Genomic DNA, 22,168 nt, shown 5'->3' with positions numbered 1-22,168 from the left:
GAGGACTGAGTTTACTGGCACCCAGAAGCTGCCCGTCGGCCCCGCCCCCCGCCCTTTGACCCGCGCCGTTTCCGGTTGGAGACGTGGCTTGGGGCCGCCATCTTGGCAAGAGGCGAAGCGGTGGAGGCTCCTGTCAGGGGCAGCAGGTCCGGAGCGGCCAGAGCTCCGCTTCTCTGGGCGGCAGCCCGAGCCCCTGCAGAGCCAGAGCGCGGCGCGCCCCACCTGCGGCCTCACCATGGTAAGCGCCGAGCCGGGTTCTCTCGCCATGTCCTCGCCGGCTGGGCCCGGACCGCAGTAGCCGCACCCGGAGCCCCGCTGTCGGCCCGAGATTGGCGCGGCCTCCGGGAGTACCGGAGCGAGCTGCCGCGCCCACCCGGCCTCCGCCGGCAGCGCCGCCACGTCCGCCCGCCACTCAGACCCACCCGGGGTGGTGGTTGTCGCGTAGGCCTTCTGCCCTCATGCCCTGCTGGTTCCCTGCAAGCTCCGGGTCCGCAAGAGTGGGCCTGTCCGCCGCTTCTTGTCCTCCTGTCACCACGTCATCTCAAAGCTCTTCTTTCTTTTTCTTAATTGAAAGGGGGAAGTAGAGGCAGCACGGAAATAGTAACTTCAGACGCCCATTTCTAGGATCCCGGTGTCCCCGTAGCTACCCTGTAGTAAAATAGCGCGTACGTGTGTCTTTGGCAGCGAGGCTGGTGCAGAGTGTATCTAGAACATAGAGAAACGGAGTGACAACACAGGGTTTTGTCTTTAAGGAGCCTACTGTTTAGGTGGAGTGACATGAGTGTGGCATATTGTAATCACAGGTGTTGTGTGGAGTAAGAGGTGGGCTATTCTTGGGGATTCGTTATGTACTCATCTGTTACCAAGATAGGAGAAATTATTGTCGGTGCGGATGGGAGAAAGGTTCCTCCTTTATTAACCGAAATCTGAATATTCGTGGGAAAAAAAAAAGAGATTCTCCGTTTTCAATCAATCTACTAATTTATCTTTTGAGGATTTTTTTTATGTGCTTTGAAAGCATACCTAAGTAACATGACTCTTTGGTACTTGCCCTATTAAGTTCTACTAACAACTCTTTTTGATAAGAACTTGATTAGAGGAGAGATTCATGTTTGGTCTTTAAACCATTGAAAGTTTCTTTTCCAGCCTTTAGGTGTATAGATTACCTCAAGTAGATTTGCCTCTCAAATTTTGGTATTAGACAAAAAGTTTCCAAAAACCTCATATACTGACTCTTGAGTCCCAATTCCACAGGTTGGTTTGTTGTTATGTTTGTATGGGTTTTCTTTCATATTTTAAGATGTTTTTGTTTTGTTTATATGAAGTGTTTTGCCTACCTGAAGATGATATTGGATCTCCTAGAACTGGAGTTAAGGACACTTGTCCACCTCCTGGTGGTGCAGGGATTCTAGGTCTATGCAAGAACAGGAAGTGCTCTTAACTGCTGAGCCATCTCTCCAGCCCCCATCTTTTAGTTTTAGAGTAAAGGTTTCTCACTGTTCTGACCTGGCTGTCCTGGAACTCACTATATTGACCAGCCTAACCTCTGCCTTCCATTTTAGAGAGTGTTCATAGTTTAAGAGTGTGTAATTTTAATATTAACATTAGAACCTTATGAAAACAAAAGTCCAGATAATCTTTACCAAAATATTATTTGTTAAAATGTTCTTGGAACTTTTAATATTTTAAATTCGTTGATAATTGAGGAATACACCAGACATCATGGTGGTACATGTCTTTAATCCCAGCACTAGGGAGACCGAGGCAGGCAGATATTTGAGTTCAAGGCCACCTTGGTCTACAGATTGAATTCCAGGACAGCCAGGGCTACATAGAGAAACCCTGTCTCAAAACAAAATGAAAGATAATTAAGAAACAGTAAAGCTCTAGGTGTTCTTTGGTAATGTGTGTATACATACACATGTGTGCATACATATATTTTTGATTGTCCGTTTGATGTAAATACAGTAATATAACCATGTCCTTTATTTCTGAATTAGACACTTAGCATGATCCAGATACTCACACTCCTGTGTTATAGAGAACAGTTCTATCTCAGTATATTCTACTCTGTCCAGTCAAAGACTTGCTTGGTATTACTTCTGTATGTTTTTCGGCCCTACTTAATTACAGAAACATCACTGTACCATAGTTATATCAAGTGGGGTAAATTTTTCATCTTAAAGTTGCATTAAAATTTATAGTAGTTTTTCCTCAGCATTTTAATACAAGATATTCCAACATTTAGAAAATTTCAAAGAACCCTATAAGGAACAGTCCCATAATTACCAACTAGTTTCTCTTAACATTTCACTATAATTATTTATCACATGCCTAATAATTCATCTATTCCTTTTTAATCTTTTTAAACATATATTTCAGAATAAGTTACAGGTCTATAAACATTGTTTTAAGAGATAACTTTTCTTTGGTTCTACTGAATTATCAATGCAAAATATTCAAAAGAAAATAGCACCTCCTTTTCTTTAACCAGAAGTTCTTTATATAGTCCAGACTGGCCTACAACTCACCCTCATCTTGTCTAGGCTTCCTGACAGACTTGGCAATGCTAGGTGAAATTCATCTTCTGATTTGTTCTTTTTCTTAGTTTTCTGTAAACTTAATTTTCTTAACATTTGCCAAGCATTTTTTAACTAACCTTATGTTTGAATAAACCTGATAATTAGTCCTATGATACCACCCATTTCTAAAATTTGCATATCTATAAAACATTGTTTACTAAAAAGATAGTAAATAGACTTACTATGATGGCAAATACCTTTACCTACTTAGCCCTGAGAATTTTTCAAATGCTTAAACTTACAAAGTCTAGATTTACAGAACAGTGAAACTTACAGGTTTTGTGGGGCGGGGGGTGGCGTGCAGGGGTGTTGGTGTGAGCTGTATAGGTTTGGGCATCTTTTGCTCTCTGCTATACTGAACCAGAAGCTCGCTGTTTGAGCTATGCTAGCTGGCCAGTGAGCTCTCAGGATTTTCCTGTCTTTAACCTCCAATGCTGAGGTTATAGGCACTTGCAGCCATGGCTGTGTGTCTGGCTTTTTATATAGGTGATAGTATTCATATCCAGGTCCTCATGCTTATTTAGAGCTAGCCATTTTCCCAGCCTGCTTCCCCTCCCCCCTTTTTTAAAATAACATTTGTTTCTTTAGTAGAGCAAGGCAAGCTTTTCAGTCCTTTTTTAAAGATTTTTTTTTATTTTGTGTATATTAGTGTTTTGCCTGCATGTGTATATATGTACCATGACATATATGCCTGGTGCTTGCAGAAGCCAGAAGTATTGGAGTAACTTTGAACTGGTGTTAGAAATGGTTGTGAGCTGCCTGCCAGGTGGGGTGCTGGGATCTGAACCTTTGTTTTCTTCAAAGAATATAAAATTAAAAAAAAAAATTGTTTAAAGACAGGATGTCTCTGTATAACAGACCTTGCTGTCCTCGAACTCATTCTGTAGACCTGGCTGACCTTGAACTGGCCTCAGAGAGATATACCTACCTATGCCTCCCAAATGCTGGGATTAAAGGCACTACTACCTGGCAAAAAAACTTTTGGGAGTCATAGTTGGCTCATTTTTTAAAATTAACTCCTAAAAACTATTACATTATGTGTATGAATCTTTTGCCAATATATATATGTGTGCATTACATGCATGCCTGGTAACTGAAGGAGGGCAGAAAGGCCATCTGGAGTTACACATGGATGTGCATTTCTGTGTGAGTGTTAGGGATTAAACCAAGGTTTATTGCAAGAGCAGAAAGTGCTCTTAACTGATGAACTGTTGTTAGGCATGGTAGCATCCCTATAACTCCATGAATTTACCTGGTCCACATACTAAGTTTCAGGCCAGCCAGGGCTACATAGTGAGACTCTAATGAAAATTGTGGTAGGAGAATTTACCTTTTAATATACTCAATATTTCAGTAGTTGCTAAACTTCATTGAATGTGAATATGAAGCAAAGCATTACTATGTTGAGGCATTTAAGAAGATGGGTATTAATTTTGCAGATTAGGGCTGGAGAGATGGCTAGATGGTTTAGAACACTGACTGTTCTTCCAGAGATCCTGAGTTCAATTCCCAGCAACCACATGGTGGCTCACAATCATCTGTAAAGGGATCCAATGCCCTCTTCTGGTGTGTCTGAAGACAGCTGCAGTGTATTCACATACATAAAATAAAAATAAATCTTAAGAAAAAAAACCCAGAATTATAATTTTGCAGATAAATGTAACTTGTTCAGAGATGATCTTTCAAGCTTTATTAGTGACTGGAGGCTGCATGTGGACCTTGTGACTTATGTCCTAGGTGTTTTAGGTTTATCTACATTCAGTATAGGGAACTTTGATCCTGTTTCAGGAATCTTGCTTATATATGATTAATGAAATGACTAAAATAGAATCTCAGAGTTTTTCTACTTGAGATATTATTTTTATTCTGGTTTTTGTTGTTGTTTGTTTTGGGACAGGGTCTCTACATAACCCTGGCTGTTCTGAACTCTGTGTAGACCAGACTGGCCTCAAACTGACAAGTGATCCACCAGTCTCTTCCTCCTGAGTGCTGGAGTTAAAGTCAGGCATTACCATACCCTGCTGCTTTATCTTTATGTATTCAATCCCTGAATTAATCAAATGTTATTTCTTTTATCAGAGGTAGTCTTTTATCCTCTGTCCACTCTCAGGTTTCTAAGTATGTAATGCTTTATATTACAATCTTATTTTTTGTCTTTTATCTACTAATTAGGCTGCTTCTAAGCAAAATGTCATTTTTAAAATTTATGTTATGCATATGGATGTTTTGACTGCATGCATGTCTGTATCATGTGCATGGCTAATGCCTGTAAGGCCAGAAGGAAAAACCAGAAAAGGGTTATTGGAAACCTAGAAGTAGGGTTACAGGGAGAAGGTGAACTACCTTGTGGATATTGGGAATGGAACCCTGGTGGTCTGGAAAGGTAGGTAGTGCTCTTAACCATTGAGCCATCTCTCCAGGCTTAATTATGTTTTTTTATAATTAGAGAGCATCTAGTGTGATAATAGTCTTTCAGTAAGTCGTGCAGCCCTAACATTGTGACACATATAGGCTATCTCAGCTTTCAGGAAACAGAGGCAAGAAAATGGAAAGTTACAAGCCAATCTCAACTACAAGAACAAAACAGAACAACAAAACCAAAGGCTGGAGTATACACTGTGTACACAGCCCTGGATAAAGTAAATTCAGTATAGAGTTGATAGAATTGGAGATGCAGGAGAATTCTGTTATTTCCTTTAAATCTAGCCTTTTCTGAACTTTGGTTCTTATTTGGGAAGTAGAACTTGAGATTTCATATGAGAAAAATGCAATGTTCACTTAAAGTCAATCAGAAAAAATTACAAATCTGTTTGGTGGAGAGAACTTATTTGTGCTGGATATAGATGAAACACTTTACAATATAAATTATTTATTGGGCTGGAGAGATGGCTCAGTGGTTAAGAGCACTGACTGTTCTTCCAGAGATCCTGAGTTCAAATCCCAGCAAACACACTGTGGCTCATAACCATGTGTAATGAGATCTGATGCCCTCTTCTGGTGTGTCTGAAGACAGCTACAGTGTATATAATAAATAAATAAATAAATAATCCTTTAAAAAAATTATCTTATAAGATCAGTGGGATTGTTTCATTTTGCTATAGACAGAATCTCTCTAGATAGCCCCAGCTGTCCTGGAACCTGATATATAGACCAGACTAGCCTTGAACTCACAGAGATCTATCTACCTGTCTTTGTCTCCTGAGTGCTAGGACTAAAAGTGTGCACCACCACCCTTGGCTAAGTTGAATTCTGCTGCTTAAGAACAAGTATGGTAGTGATTCTCTCCCCAATACCCTAACTAGCTAACCTCTCCCATCTCCTTTCCTCCTCTTTTCTCCTGTGTAGCCCTGGCTGTCCTGAACTCACTCTGTAGATAACGCTGTCCTTAAACTCACAGAGCTTCTGCCTCCTAAGTGCTGGGATTACGGGTGTATACTACCAATGCCCAGTTTTAGGATGACCTTGAGTTTCTAATCCTCCCTTTACCTCTCAGGTGCTGGTACCACGTATTATTCTCTTTGGATGTTGTGGCCTCCTGTATTGATGACAAAACATTGAAACTGAGTAGGTGCACATCTGTAATCCAGCTGCTTTGGAAGCAGAGGCAGAAAGAACATACGTTTGAAGGCAGCCGAGGCCATTTAGGAAGACCCTGTATAACATAAAATAAGATGAAAAGACAAAATGCTGGGGATATATAACATCTTGCCTATTATGCTAGAGTCCCTGGGTTCAGTCTCCAGTACTGGGAGAGGGGAGTGTCGCCACTGTGAGGATATTTATTCAGATTGACTGACTTGTTTTTCATCTGTAATGGACAGGTTTCCATAAAATTGAGACATTTAACAAGTAGAGTTTGTTTAAGAGATTACATTCCAACAGTGAGTCTAGCTAGATGTGTCAATCTTTTGTTGTTGTTGTTGTTTGTGCTTATGAACGCTTGGGTCTCTATACTGAAGAGACTGTTTGAACACTGTTTAAACAGCAATCCTAACACTTGGGAGGTGAAGGTAGGAAGACTGCTGAATTTGAGGCCTACATGGCCTAGAGTGATCAATCGAGTTCTAGGACAGCTAAGGTTACACAGAGAAACCCTTTCTCCAGAAACCAAATAAAAACTCCACGCTGTTTAGCCTTCCTATTCTCATTGGTACGTGAAGATCTTCCTCCTTCTGCATTTGTTTTGTTCAATAAATGGAAGACATGTTGGGTCATAATCATTGCTCAATGTCAAAACTTACCTGAAACAGCAGCCCTGTAGGATTTCTACTTCACACTTCATTTGCATGTCTAGAAGAGTGAGTGGGATAGGAAAGCTGATCAAAGGGCACATCAACTCAGACTTAATCAACTACTATAAAAGCAAAAGCTGGGGACTTCCTATTTGCTACTTTGTTTCCTGTTTCTGAGATAGGTTTATACCCTAAGCTAGTACTCCTCCTGCCTTAGCATCCTGAGTGGTAGAATTAGTCTAGTGCTACCATACTGGGGTAGAGCTCTTAAAGACCTTTGTATCTTCCTCATCAGACTTCTGTTTTTTTTTTTTTTGTTTTTTTTTTGTTTTTTTTTTTTGTTTTTTTTTGTTTTTTTTTTTTTTTTTTTTTAGATTTATCTATTTATTTTATATTAGGTACACTGTAGCTGTTTTCAGACATACCAGAAAAGGGCATCGGATCTCACTAAGGATGGTTGTGAGCCACCATGTGGTTGCTGGGATTTGAACTCAAGACCTCTGGAAGAGCAAGCAGTGCTCTTAACCACTGAGCCATTTTTCCAGCCCCAGACTTCTGTTTTGACATGGAAATCTCTACCCCCTTTTGAAAAAATGCTTGATCTGTTTATGGTTGTGACAGAGTGCAACCTAGTTCTGAGTCATAATTGACTAATCGATAATGTGCATATACAGGTAGCTGAGATGGCTCAGCTGGTTCAAACCTGATGACCTGAGTTCAATTCCTGGAGCCCATAGTAGAAGGAGAGAACTGACTCTCTCAAGTTGTCCTCTGACTTCCACACACATGGGCACTCCCACAGGATCTCACAATCAACAAACCAATATAAATAATAATTTAAGTATACACTTTGGAAAAAAATAACTTCATGCATGCTTGTGTAGTTCTAGGCAAAAGTTATTTTTTTAACACACATACATATATATTATGGATACTTGCTTCATTCCTTCTACCTTAACTTTGTCTTATAAATTGCATGCTTTAATTAAAGAAACAATGAAGTATAGTTTGAAAGACAATGTATGGAAGCTCTCCTGAGGTGCTGAGAAAGCAAATGTCAGAAATAAGTAATGAATACTTCTGTGTATGTTCTTGGCAGGTGCTGTTGGCAGCAGCAGTCTGCACGAAAGCGGGAAAGGCTATTGTTTCTCGACAGTTTGTGGAAATGACCCGAACTCGGATTGAGGGCTTATTAGCAGCTTTCCCAAAACTCATGAACACTGGAAAACAACATACTTTTGTTGAAACAGAGAGTGTAAGATATGTCTACCAACCTATGGAGAAACTGTACATGGTATTGATCACTACAAAAAACAGCAATATCTTAGAAGATTTGGAGACTTTAAGGCTCTTCTCAAGGGTGGTAAGAGACCTGTAATATTGGATTACACTGTTGTATTATGTTTTTTATCAAAAGTAGGTTTGACTCTAAAATAGTTTATATCAGTTTGTGAACCCCTTGTACACATCCACAACAACTTATCCATGCAACTCATTTTTGGGGAAGGGGGGAACAGAACTTTATTGATGGTATTCAAGAGAGTGGGGAGGGTTCCCTAGGCCCCTACTCTTATGGGGGTCTGGGATGGAAATTGTGAGGGAGATGCTCAGTGTTGGGGTACAAGTTGGGATGGGATTCCTCAGCAACTGAGGGCCTCTCTCTTGCTCTTGTGTCCTTGCTGGGGGGTAGGTGGTCCAGGGTTTCTTACTCCTTGGAGGCCATGTAGGCCATGAGGTCCACCACCCTGTTGCTGTAGCCATATTCGTTGTCGTATCAGAAAATGAGCTTCTCAAAGTTGTCATTGAGACAATGCCGGCTCCAGCATCAAAGGTGGAAGAATGGGAGTTGCTGTTGAAATCACAGAAGACAACCTGGTCCTCAGTGTAGCCCAGGATGCCCTTTAGTGGGCCCTCAGCTGCCTGCTTCACCACCTTCTTGATGTCATCATTCTTGGCAGGCTTCTCTAGGCGGCATGTCAGATCCACAATAGATACATTGGGGGTAGAAACACGGAAGGCCATGCCAGTGAGCTTCCTATTTATCTCTGGGATGACCTTACCCAAAGCCTTAGCAGCACCAGTGAATGCAGGGATGATGTTTTAGGCTGCCCCACAACCATCATGCCACAGTTTTCCAGAGGGGCCATCCAGAGTCATCTGAGTGACAGTGATGGAATGAACTGTGGTCATGAGCCCTTCCATGATGCCATGTTGTCATGGATGACCTTAGCCAGGAGGGCTAAGCAGTTGGTGGTACAGGATGCATTGCTGACAATCTTGAGGGAGTTGTCATATTTCTCATGGTTCACACCCATCACAAACACAGGGGCATTGGCCAAAGGGGTGGAGATGATGACCCTTTTGGCCCCACCCTTCAAGTGGGCCCCAGCCTTCTCCATAGTGGTGAAGACGCCAGTAGACTCCACAACATACTCAGCACCAGCATCACCCCATTTGATGTTAGTGGGATCTCGCTCCTGGAAGATGGTGATGGGCTTCCCATTGATAACAAACTTCCCATTCTCAGCCTTGACTGTGCCATTAAATTTGCCATGGGTAGAGAGAGTCATACAGGGAACATATAGACCATGTAGTTGAGGTCAATGAAGGGGTTGTTGATGGCAACAATTTTCACTTTGCCAGTTCCTGAGCAGAAGGCAGCCCTGGTAATCAGGTGCCCAATACAACCAAATTCGTTCACACCGACCTTCACCATCTTGTCTAAGGGACGAGGCTGGCACTGCACGAGAAGATGCAGCTGTCTCTGGAACAGGGAGGAGCAGAGAACCAAAACTCATTTTTTTAAATGCCTGCCTGCTTGCTTTTTTTCTTTCTTTATTTTGCAGTGCCTTATGCATTCTATGCAAGCATTCTGTCACTGAGCTATACCCAGTCCCCTCCCTCCAGCTCTTCATTCATTCAGCAGACACTTGCTGGGTTCCTTCCTAGACTATAAGTATTCCAAAAGAGAATACAGACTCATTCTTTCATATCTCAGTTCTTAACTAAGTTAGTATGTCTGTGTTTCTGACATTTGTTTGGACCCCCACTCACCCTGTTGTGTTTGTCTGTATTACTATGTAGGTGGTGGGAATTGAACCCAAGTCCTCTAGAAAAAAAGTTTATACTGTTAGCCACTGAGCCATCTCTCCAACCTCATTGTCTTATTAGCTGGGATCTTTTGAGACGAGATTTCACGTAACCCAGGCTAGTCTTAACCTTGCTATGTAGCCAAAGATGACTATGATCTTCCACCTCCCAAGTGCTAAAATTCATTTTGTATTTAAAAGATAAGACTTAGAAATGTAGCTGCTATGAAATTCTTAATCTTTGTTGTCTGTTACTGTCCATAATTAGATCCCTGAATATTGCCGAGCCTTAGAAGAAAATGAAATATCTGAGCACTGTTTTGATTTGATTTTTGCTTTTGATGAAATTGTTGCCCTGGGATACCGGGAGAATGTTAACCTGGCACAGATCAGGACCTTCACAGAAATGGACTCTCATGAGGAGAAAGTATTCAGAGCAGTCAGAGAGGTAAGTGACTGCCAATTTGAGTGTCTCTCTGTTAGCTTTCATTAATCTGATTTTTCTGGTTTTACTTGCTAATGTGGACTGTACGGAAAGCAAACAAGTATGTCTCTTTCCATAGACTCAAGAACGTGAAGCTAAGGCTGAGATGCGGCGTAAAGCAAAGGAACTACAACAGGCCCGAAGAGATGCAGAGAGACAGGGGAAAAAAGCACCCGGATTTGGGGGATTTGGTAGTTCTGCAGTGTCTGGAAGCAGCACAGCAGCCATGATCACAGAGACTATCATCGAAACGGATAAACCAAAAGTGGCACCTGCACCAGCCAGGTATTGTCTAGTGTACATACCAGCAACCTAGGATGCAGAGAAGGCTCTGTATGTGTGTGCTTCATGAAAGTGATACTTGGTTTCTAAGCTAGCTGTAAATAATGAGGGACTTGATGATGTTAGCTGTGATATTAGATTTGGATATATAAAAGACAGGAATAAAGGTGATATCTGTTATTTTTCCTTTTATAAGAGAGTCTACAAATTACACATGATTTCTTCATTTCCTATGACAGCTGTCTTAATTACTGAAGTGGGAGAGTATTTAATTGTTTGTGGAATATGAATTTTTAAAAATATTTATTATTTTATGGGCATAACTGCCCTGCCTGTGTGTATAATGTTCAGCGTATTTGTGCCTGATGTCTGAGAGGCCAGAGGAATGTGTCAGATCACTTTGACCTGTAGTAACACACAGGTGCCAACAGCCTTATGGGTACTGGGAACTAGACCCAAGTCCTCTTCAAAAGCTGCAGGTGCTCTTAGGATAATCAGGGTTTTTTTTGTTTGTTTGTGTTTTGTTTTTTTATGTGTATGCTTGCAAGTATGTATGTGTACCACATGGGTGCCTGGTGCCCTTAAAGGTCAGGAAAGTATATTCAGAACTGGAATTAGAGATGATTGTGAGCCACCATGTTGGTGCTGGGAACCAAACATGGGACCTCTTCAAAAACAAGTGTTCTTGACTCTGAGCCATCTTGATAGCCCCCCAGAATATGGTCCCCTAGCCTTAATGTTTCCAAAGAATCTCTGGCTGCTGAAAGTAGATGCAAAATTTGTTTTTTGTGCATAGTCACATTTATCTGAATGGAAGATGCTATGTTTTCATCAGACCATTTATGACTATAAAACTGAAGCTTTCATATTTGTATACTTTATACTTACATATATTAATAGTAGCTCTCTATTTATGCAAGTTCATATTACACTATCAGTATTGTAATTGTTCACCAACACTAGGCAATAGGTTTCCTCCTAAGATATTCATATTCTTCCAGAGAAAGCTTTGTTGATAGGAGACTATTAATGTTTGTGGGGTTTTTTTGTATTTTTATCATACATTTACTCGTTTTGTATTCTTCCACTTAGACCTTCAGGCCCCAGCAAGGCTTTGAAACTTGGAGCTAAAGGAAAGGAAGTAGATAACTTTGTGGACAAATTGAAATCTGAAGGTGAAACTATAATGTCTTCTAATATGGGGAAACGTACCTCGGAAGCAACCAAAGTGCACAATCCACCCATTAATATGGAAAGGTAAGCAATGACTTCTTCAAGAACAAACAATACAATTGTTTTTAAAGCTTTAATTGAGGCTAATCACTATTAAACTCCAAAATAGCATTGAGGTCTGGTTTTTTATTTTTTAAAATTCATTTTTAATTTTTAAAAAATTATGTATAAATTTGTGTCTGGGAAGGGTGGTATTATGTGCTCATTAGTGCAGGTACATAAGGACTCCAGAAGAGGGCTTTGGCTGCAGCTAGAGTTACATAAAGGTGATTGTAAGCTACACCATTTGATGTGCTGGGAACCAAGCTTGGGTCTTCTGCATGAGTAGTATGTGTTCTAACAGCTGAGCCGTTGTCTTAGTCAGGGTTTCTATTCCTGCACAAACTATCATGACCAAGAAGCAAGTTGGGGAGGAAGAGGTTTATTCAGCTTACACTTCCATATTGTTGTTCATCACCAGAGGAAGTCAGGACTGGAACTCAAACAGGTCAGGAAGCAGGAGCTGATGCAGAGGCCTTGGAGGGATGTTACTTACTGAGTTGCTTCCCATGGCTGGAAGTTGCTCAGCTTGCTTTCTTATAGAACCAAGGTCTACCAGCCCAGGGATGGCACCACCCACAATGGGCTGGGCCAGGGATGGCTCCACCCACAATGGGCTGGGCCCTCCCCACTTGATCACTAATTGAGAAAATGCCTTACAGCTGGATCTCATGGAGGTATTTCTTCAACTGAGGCTGCTTTCTCTGTGATAACTCCAGCTTGTGTCAAGTTGACCCAAAGCCAGCCAGTATACCCGTCTTTCTAGCCCTTCTCTTACTTTTTAAGGACAGAGTCTCTTGTTCAGATTGACCTTCAGGTCACTATGAGTCAGAGATGGCCTGAACTCTTGATTCTTCTCCCAAATACACATTTCAGAGTAGTACCATCATACCTGTTTTTATGTGGAGCCAGGGATCACTCAGTGCTTCATGATGCTAGACAAACATTACCAACTTAACTCCACCTCCAGCCTGGTTACTACTTTCCTGACATACTGATGGACTTTTGTTCTATAGTGTGCATATGAAGATTGAAGAAAAGATCACACTAACCTGCGGGCGAGATGGAGGGTTACAGAATATGGAGTTGCATGGCATGATCATGCTTAGGATCTCAGATGACAAATTTGGCCGGATTCGTCTTCATGTAGAAAATGACGATAAGAAAGGGGTGCAGCTACAGGTATGTAGAAGCTTCTGCATAGTGAGTACTAGCATAGTCTATTCTGGATTTTCTATTTGATTTTTGCAGTACTTTGAAATTGAATACAGGCTCTTGCTCAAGCGAGGCTCAGCTATAGCCCTGGCTGCCCTTTTTTTAAAAAAATATGGTCTAAAATCTTAAGTCTTTATAGAAGGCAAATCTTTCCAAAAAAAAAATTTTTTTTTAATTATAATTTATTAGGAATCCTATTCACCATGTAAACCCAGGAGGGTTTATTTCCTGTTATCCTTCCTCCTCTTTTTTTTTTTTTTTTTTTTTTTTATATGCAGTAGAGACAAGGCTTCAGACTCATTAACATAGTATGATCTTGAACTTATAATTGTTTGATACTCCTACCTCTAACCTCAGAGTGCTAGGACTGTTGGCAGTTGAATCCAGAGCCCTATATATGCTAGGCAAGTTCTCTGCCAACTGAGTTACATTTTCAGCTTCTTCTTTATTTTTTATTTTTAGTGCATTTATTTATTCTGTATATGTCTGTGTTGTGTGCTTATATATATATTTCTATGGGCATGCATGTGCTGTGCCATATGAATAGAGGGCAGAGGATAACTTTCAAGTGTTGCTTCTCTTCTCTGAGCTCAGGTTATTGCTTCAAAGCAAGAGCCTTTACCTACTGAGCCATCTTGCTGGCACCTTCACTTGTTACTCTGAACTTCAGGCTTCCTTCTCTTCTCATTCCAGACCCATCCAAATGTGGACAAAAAACTTTTTACTGCAGAATCTCTCATTGGCTTGAAAAACCCAGAGAAGTCATTTCCAGTTAACAGTGATGTAGGGGTGCTGAAGTGGAGACTACAAACAACAGAGGAATCTTTTATTCCTTTGACAAGTGGGTATCCGTGAGTGGTATTTTCTTCTCTTCATTGCCATAGCAAGGTCTTTTTGGCAAAGTGGAACTGATGCTATATTTTGTATATTTGAATTAATCGTTTTAATTTTTCAAATGATTTATGTGAATATATCTTTGAGTGAATTATGCCACCTGTGAAGCCCAGAAGTCATCAATCCCCTGGAGCTGAAATTACAGACATTTTGAGCCACCAGTGTATAGTTTACATAGGATACCATATATCTGCAGTTGTTGGTCAGTTAGTTGCATTTGCCATTTTAACATTTTTTATTCTTCCATATTTTTGATCTTAGCCCAAAGGTTAAGGAACAGTTCTGTTCTTTTTCTAAGTGTGATGGCCTTGTTTTTCTTCTCAGTTAATTGTTGGCCTTCTGAAAGTGGAAACGGCTGTGATGTCAACATAGAATATGAACTACAGGAAGATAACTTAGAGCTCAATGATGTGGTCATCACCATCCCACTCCCGTAAGTGAAATTCTCTTAATAATCTTTATCCTTGTGTTGATTTGTAGAGCTGGTTTCTGGGGTTTGGAGATGAATTTTGGAAGTAGTACCTCACCGAATATTCATTCTGAAATGTTTGCTTATTTTCTTCCTCTTGTAGTAATACTAATTAAACCTAGAGACTTAAACAGCAAGAGCTCTATCACTGAGCTGTATTCACAGTCTTCTTCTTACCTGTTTTCAGACAGTTTCACAAAGTGACCCAGACTGCCCTTCCTTTTTTTGTTTTTTAAGATCATTTTATTTATATGAGTACACTATAGATGTCTTCAGAGACACCAGAAGAGGGCATCAGATCTCATTACAGATGGTTATGAGCCACCATGTGGAATTCAGAACCTCTGGAAGAGCATTCAGTTCTTAAACGCTGAGCCATCTCTCCAGCCCCAGACTGCCCTTTCTTAATCTCAAGAGTAGCTAGGATGAACAGGTCTGAAGCACTAGACATAACTGATACGCTTCTTCATAAATACCAGTTGTGCATCACTCTGGAGGCAGAGGATCTCTTGGGTTCAAGGGCAGCCTGGTCAACAGAGCAAGTTCCAGGGCTACACAAACCAGTTTCAAAAAACAAAAGCAATTAGTTGGTTAAAAAATAAATTAAAAACCAGTTGTGAAGCCTCGTATGGTGGCACAGGCCTGTAATTCTAGCACTTGGAAGGTAGAAACAAGAGAATCAATCAGAGCTTTGATGCTGTGCTATGTGTCACCCTGTTTTGAGGGAGAAAGGAGCTGGGGTGAGGATCATGATGAGTGTATAGGAAGGCAGACATATACGGCTTTCTAGAAAAGGGTAGAGAGTAAAGTACTTATGGGAAAGGTGCCAGGTGTTGAAAATGTCCTATGACTTGAGTTGGTAAACCTCATAGCATTCATGGAGCTGTATATTTTCATTTGTTTGTTTGGTTTGGTTAGGATGAATTTTTTTTTTTTTTTTTTTTTTTTTTTTTTTTGAGACACAGTCTCACATCTGAATTCTGAAATTCCTTCCTCTGTCTCTTAGTGTGGTGGTTAAAGGCTTCAATGCCATGTTGAAGTGAGCTGTACAATTTAGAAGGGGTGGAATTTACTTTGAAACCAAGACAAATTAATTGTAGTACTAAAGCTGTTTTCTTGAGTTAGACTCTACTTAACTTTGTGGTGTATGACCTTCCCAAGGCCTGGAGGATGAACCCATTTCCAGCTAAACTTCATTTGCACATTTCAGAGAAGTTTAGTCTGCCAGCCTGCATTTCCCATTCTTTCACTGAAGGTGGGAATGTGTTTTGGATACAGTATGCCTACATTGGTTTCATTAAGTTTTCTGGAAGCTTTAAGTTATGATTAAAATGAAGCATACAGTGCAGTAAGTTTTGACATGTATACACCTGGAAAACTGTCAGCACAGGCAAGATAAACACGTATGTCAAGCTGGGTGTGGTGGCTTACACACTAATCCCAGCACTTGGGCGACCAAAGCAGAAGGATCCTCTGAGTTTGAGTTCCAGGTCAACGTAGGCTGTGGAGTAAGACCCTGTCACACTCACATGCACCTTAAATTTTTGTTCAGTGATGTCTTGAGTACTTCACTGGCATATTCTTAAGGTCCAATGGAAATACCATGTATATCTCCAGTAGAGTGTGCACTGTCATCTCAGCTTTTACCCTCACCTTCCGGTCCTGCCATAGGCAATACAGGGTTTAATTGTGAGTCACAGAGTTTTCATATTGTTATATGCCTCAATTTTTATTGCAACAAAATAATATTTAATCTCTAGTTTTGTTTTTGTTGATTACTCAGGGATTTATCTTGGCCAAGTCTAATTTAGTCATGCTTATTTCTGGGTTTTTCTTTTCTTTCTTACTCCCTCCCCCCTCCCCCTTCCCCCCTTGCCTCTACCTCCTAAATGTTGGGATTAAAGTGGCTCCACCACCACTTGGCCTTATTTCTACATTTTAAAATATGCTGTATTACCAATTGTCTTATTACTCTGAAGAGATACCATGATCATGGCAGCTTTTAAAAAAAAGCTTTTTAAAAAAAAATATTTATTTATTATGTATACATCATTCTGTCTGCATGTGTGCCTGCAGGCTAGAGGAGAGCACAAAATCTCATTACAGATGGCTGTGAGCCACCATGTGGGTGCTGGGAATTGAACTCGGGACCTCTGGAAGAGCAGACAGTGCTCTTAACTGCCGAGCCATCTCTCTAGACATCTATAAAGGAAAACAGTTAAGTGGGGCTGGCTTACAGGTTCAGAGGTTTAGTACATTATTGTCATGGCAGGAAGTATGGTGGCAAGCAAGCAGACATAGTGCTGGAGAGGTAGCTAAGAGTTTTACATTCAGATCCTCAGGCAGCAGGAACAGTGAGCCACTTGGCCTGGCTTGAGCTCCAGAAACCTCAAAGCCCATCCCCCCAGTGATACATTTCCTCCAACAAGGCCACATCTCATAATAGTGCCACTCCCTATGGGTTTATAGGGGCCATTTTTTATTCAAACCACCATGCCAATATTCCCATTAATAGGATTAACCAGCATAGCTATAGTTCTAGCCCTTGAGAGGCAGAGGCAGGAGAGTTCTGATTTCAAGCCTATGTTATAAAAAAGACCCTAATTTGAAAAAAATAAAATAATAGGGGGACTTTCCTCACAAGTCAGTTGTTCCTTCAGAACAATAAATAGCTTCCTTGAACAGTGGTAGGACTTGGGCACTGCTGACGGGTGGACTTTGTTTGTAGAGATTTATTTTACTAGGCTATTTTTGGAATGCCACAATTTTTAGGTCTCTCTGTCTACTCTATAATTATGGCTGTGGTAGTTTCCTGTGTCTTCGTTTAACTTTGCAGTGGCCTGAAGAGATCTTTGAAAAACATTTTACCCGTGTCTATAGCAGATTAGAAGTCAGTCAGAACTGGGTACAGAGAAGGGACAAGCACTGTAAAATTGACCGGAAAGAGTTAAAGTCTTTTGCCACCCTTAAAGTAGTCTTTGTTTTCTTCATTTACCCTGCCCCTAATGTAAGCATTGAGTGTCACTGGTGAACTGAAGGAGTAAATTTAGAATCTGTGGGAGTAGGTGACACTGCCTGTCAGCCGTTTGTGGGAGTACAAAGTACATCCTAACTAGCCCTGATTGTTCTGTGACCATAGACAACCATGCATCTCTGTTTCCAGTCTATTTTGCCCACACCTTGCAGCAATCCTTTCAGTTTTTATTTCCCAAATAAATCGACTTTATTATAATCAGATCAGCGTACTAGCATTGGCTTCAATAAGGTTTGCAACATTATGAACTCTTTTTGGAAACAAATCTCAAAAATCTGAGCTTACCTTCATTAAGTGTATAATATTGGTATGTACAGACCCCCCCCCCACACACACACATACACACACTACCAAAGTACTTTATTTCTCACTGCTATTTATTAAAGGGTTTCTTGGTTAAAAAGTCCCTAACGGGACTGGAGAGATGGCTTATTGGTTAAGAGCACTGGCTGCTCTGCCAGAGGACTGGGTCAATTCTCAGCATCCACATGGCAGCTCACAATTGTTTAACTCCTGTTTCAAGGGATACAACCCTCATACTGACATATACAGTCAAAACACCAATAAATATAGATGTTTTTAAATGTCCTTAACAGGCCAGCAAACCATTGGTGATTTTGACAATGAAAATATTTTTATAGGCATCTGCACTTAGTTCCCCACTAGCTTTTAGGTCTAGTCAGTCCCCACAGCCATGTCTTAAATGCGTGTTCTGTTTGTCTTTCTCTACAAAGGTATTTAAGTGATGTCCTCAGCCAAGGTGACAGGACTTTGATTCTTGAAGTTATCAAACAGCATAATTTTTAGAAAATTTGAGGCAGAATTTTGAAATATGTAATCAAATTTAAGGTTGGTTTTCCTTATTGAAGTTCTCTGAGCTCTAGACATCTACTCTGACTGGATGTTTCTCATAACAGATCGGGTGTTGGCGCGCCTGTGATTGGTGAGATCGATGGGGAATATCGACATGACAGTCGGAGAAATACCTTGGAGTGGTGCCTACCAGTGATTGATGCCAAAAATAAGAGTGGCAGCCTGGAGTTCAGCATTCCTGGGCAGCCCAATGACTTCTTCCCTGTTCAAGTTTCTTTCATCTCCAAAAAGAATTACTGCAACATACAGGTACTCTGTTGTAACAGAAGGCAGGTATAGGAAAGGCAGGACAAGTGTCTGATAGGTAGCACAGTTTCTTGATGAGGCAGCAGTCAAAGCTGAATGAAGTCTTCTGCAGACTCCAGTCTGGCTCAATGTACTTCTCCTCTTTTCCCTTTTTATAACACTCTGCTTATGTAGCCCCGACTGGCCTACACTTGTAGACAAGGTGTTCCTCCTATTCTTAGAGGTCTGCCTTCTGACAGCCTTTTGTTTTTGTTTGTTTGTTTGTTTGTTTAAACCTCCTGTTTGTAGGGACCAGACAGTTCAGCAGATAAAGAGCACTTACTGTTCTTGTAAAGTACTGGGGCACCAACATAGTTGTTCATAACCATCCTGAATTTGTTCCAGTGGATCCAAGTACTTACATGACAACTCATGTGATTCCTGTGTCTGTGACTTCACTCCCAGTTGATCCAATGCCTACTTTGGGCTTCTGCTATCACCAGACACAAGATGGTGCACAAAAATGAACGTAAAACACCCATACATATAAAATGAAATGTTGGAAAAGAAGATCTTGCAACATAGTCTGGCTTTGGACACAAGAGACTGAGCTGGATTTAATGAGTAATGCAGGAGAGGTAGCATGCTGATTTAGGATCAGAATGTTAATTGATCATCTTTATAGAATGTCTGGCTTTCCTTGATTTTATACAGCAGGCTGAGCCTTGCTGCTCATTCTGGCTTTTACTGTGGTAGCTGCTGTCTTATGGTAGCAGTCATTTTCTCTAGAGGATGGATGAGATGATGCCACAAGTAACAAGTGTGAGCTCTGAGTACTTTTTGGTATCTCCAAGGCACTTTTAGTGCTGCTTTTAGAGAATGTGATAAATCTGCAATGAAAATGTAGTTAACATATCAGAGACTCACCATTCTTTTTCCTTTCCCCCTCCCCTCTCTTTGTTTTTTTTAGGTTACCAAAGTGACCCAGGTAGATGGAAACAGCCCTGTCAGGTTTTCCACAGAGACCACTTTCTTAGTGGACAAATACGAGATCCTGTAATACAAAGAAGAAAAAGCTGAAAAGGAAGGATTCCAGATTAATAAAGAAGCCAAAAGTGGCTGAGGAGTTTTTCCAAATTTACAAGCCATTGGAGATACCCTCCCCCTCTTTTTTCTGATACAGTGCACGTTCTCTGCGCGCAAGGACCCTCAACTCATGCCCAGTGTTGCGGTGTCACAGACATTTTTGACAAAGAAATGACACTGACATAAAGGGAAAGGCTGCTGATTTCTTTGGCGGATTTTACTGACCTGCAGGACTCCAACTCTGGGAATGCCCCAGTAAATAGCTCTTCTGTTTTCACCTAAGTCTCCCTTTATTTTAAGCCCTAAATATAGGTATATTTCATACTTTGTTTTAAAAAGTTTCTCTATAGACTTGAGTCTTTTACACCCCTTTGCTTTCTGTTTTCTTTCAGTATACTTAGTCACGCACTGGGGTCATCTGTAGGTCTTCTGTTCAGCACTCTGAGAACAAGGATATCCAACCCATTCTTGACATGAGACAGTACCAGTGAACTGCTTAAGGGATGTGGATTCTAAAAGTTGAAGTACAAGGTTGTCTTATTTTCTTTCCCATATTCATCCATCTCTTTATGAAGTTGTTCCCTTATAAGTCCTGCCCTTCCAATTGCAGGCAGTACTGTGAATCCCATTCCTATCAATATTAAAGGTAGCTAGCTGAGAAGCAGCTTTTATATGTACACACCTTTTCATGATGCCTAGTAAAATGGCTACATCCATTTCCATGTGTAATCATGTCGGCTGCTAATGCTACCCAAACTTACAGTTCTCTACAGCTGTGGGACAATTGAGTTGAAGCATTGTCACTCCAGGTGTCAGTCCACTTAGATTCCTTTTGTCCACCTCCCCTTCCCAGATACTCTACCCTTCCTCAGTCTTCTTTCCAGCAGAAATGAGTCTAGTGAGTCTGTGCCATTTCTCATTAGCCCTAAATCACTGGAGAGGCCCCATCGTTAACATTTATTTGAGTGATAGCATTTGAGAGGCAGGTGATTAGAGTATATTAGTATGTAATGAGGGGTTACTCAAATATACCCCATCTAACCGACATTTTCCACTTGCCTCTGTCCTTGCTTCTGAAAACCTTTTTTTTTTCTCTGCCTTTTTGGTGTCATCATGGAATAATTGTAGGAGTTTCTCTGCTCATTTTGATCCATTACCTTTTCAATGGAGGCTGAATTGGCCAGTCCCACCAAGCATTGCACTGGGCAGGGTGGATGATGGGTTGCTACAAGGGCTGCAGGCAATAGCAATGGGAAGCAGACAGTAGATGACCTTTACTTTCTCGGGTGGCTGCAGAGCAGACTCACTGGACACCTAGGCCTCCCTGGCAAGAGCAGACTGTCCATGAAACAGCAGTCTCACAAAAGGCTGTGGCTGGGACGGCTTGCCAAAGAAATCTCTAGCCTTTCCCTTTCCCCTAAACTACATCAGGGAAGAGTCCTTATCTCTCTAGCTTGGTTTTCACGTGAGGTTTTCTGAGGAAGGGGACTGGGATAAGAAGTCTGTCATGTAGTAAAATAGACAAGAAATCTTATTAATCCAGTTGTATTTCAGAGTTGTTTGTCCCTATGATTTTTAAAGTCAAGTTTAATTTCACAAAGACTTTTTTTCTGAAATTACTTTTGGGGTAATATTTAAAACGAGAGACATTTTGTAACCCTGTAAAATACATAGGGAATATAACATTCCAATGTACACAACGAAGGCAAATTCTTTAATCAAATAAAAGAGTATTATAAAATGAGATGTTTACTGGATTCTAACTTTGAGGTCTGCTTGGTGATTCATGATACTGTAATAGGATCTAGAATTAAAGATTAATGGTATGTTTTTTTAAAAGAAAATAATCCAAGTGTATTCGTTGCTTTGTCTCTATTTTCCAGGTATTATGCCTCTGTTGTGTGTATTTGAGTACATACACTCAATCCAACAGCATGGTTTTTAGTAGGATTAAGGTGTCTTAGAGCTTTTGCCAGGTCTGGAGTCTTCCTCTTGTCAGACAGTAAATGAACCAGAAACTTATGGGGGATGCTTTAGAAACTTGCTTTTTTCCATCTAACGGTTCCTTGTCAAACATGGTAGTACTTGCCTTTGGTTTCAGCAGAACTTGGGAGTCAGAGGCAGGTGCATGTCCATGAGTTTGAGGCCAGCCTGGTCCACATAATTAGTTCCAAATACAACTCAACCCTACCTAAGCAAAAGGTAATGGAAATTAAAAGGGAATGGGGACTGCAGAGATAGCTCAGTTCGCTAAGTATTTTCCATGCAACATAAGAACCTGATCCCAGCACCCTTGTAAAACCTGGGTTATGGTGGCTATGCAGTAGTGGTACCTGCCTTTAATCACAGCACTCAGGAGGCAGAGGTAGGCAGTTCAAAGCTAGTCTGGTCTAGAGTGACTGCCAGGGCTACACAGGAATTCCATCCTGAA

The 22,168-nt window shown here is 40.9% G+C and overlaps 1 protein-coding gene across 1 annotated transcript; it reads left to right on the top strand.

The window, feature by feature from the left end:
• The first annotated feature begins 102 nt into the window (after positions 1 to 102).
• ARCN1 (archain 1) lies at positions 103 to 21,548 on the top strand. Its single transcript, XM_080929961.1, has 10 exons — positions 103 to 238; positions 7,914 to 8,177; positions 10,172 to 10,351; positions 10,467 to 10,672; positions 11,762 to 11,926; positions 12,958 to 13,123; positions 13,850 to 13,997; positions 14,375 to 14,483; positions 18,471 to 18,675; positions 19,622 to 21,548. Exons 1-10 carry the CDS (start codon positions 236 to 238, stop codon positions 19,709 to 19,711), a joined length of 1,536 nt encoding a protein of 511 aa, XP_080786087.1. The 5' UTR covers positions 103 to 235; the 3' UTR covers positions 19,712 to 21,548.
• Positions 21,549 to 22,168: the final 620 nt, after the last annotated feature.

The sequence above is a fragment of the Micromys minutus genome (assembly GCF_963924665.1).
Source record: "Micromys minutus genome assembly, chromosome: 16".
Lineage (NCBI taxonomy): Eukaryota > Metazoa > Chordata > Mammalia > Rodentia > Muridae > Micromys > Micromys minutus.
This window is presented reverse-complemented; position numbering and strand designations above follow the sequence as displayed.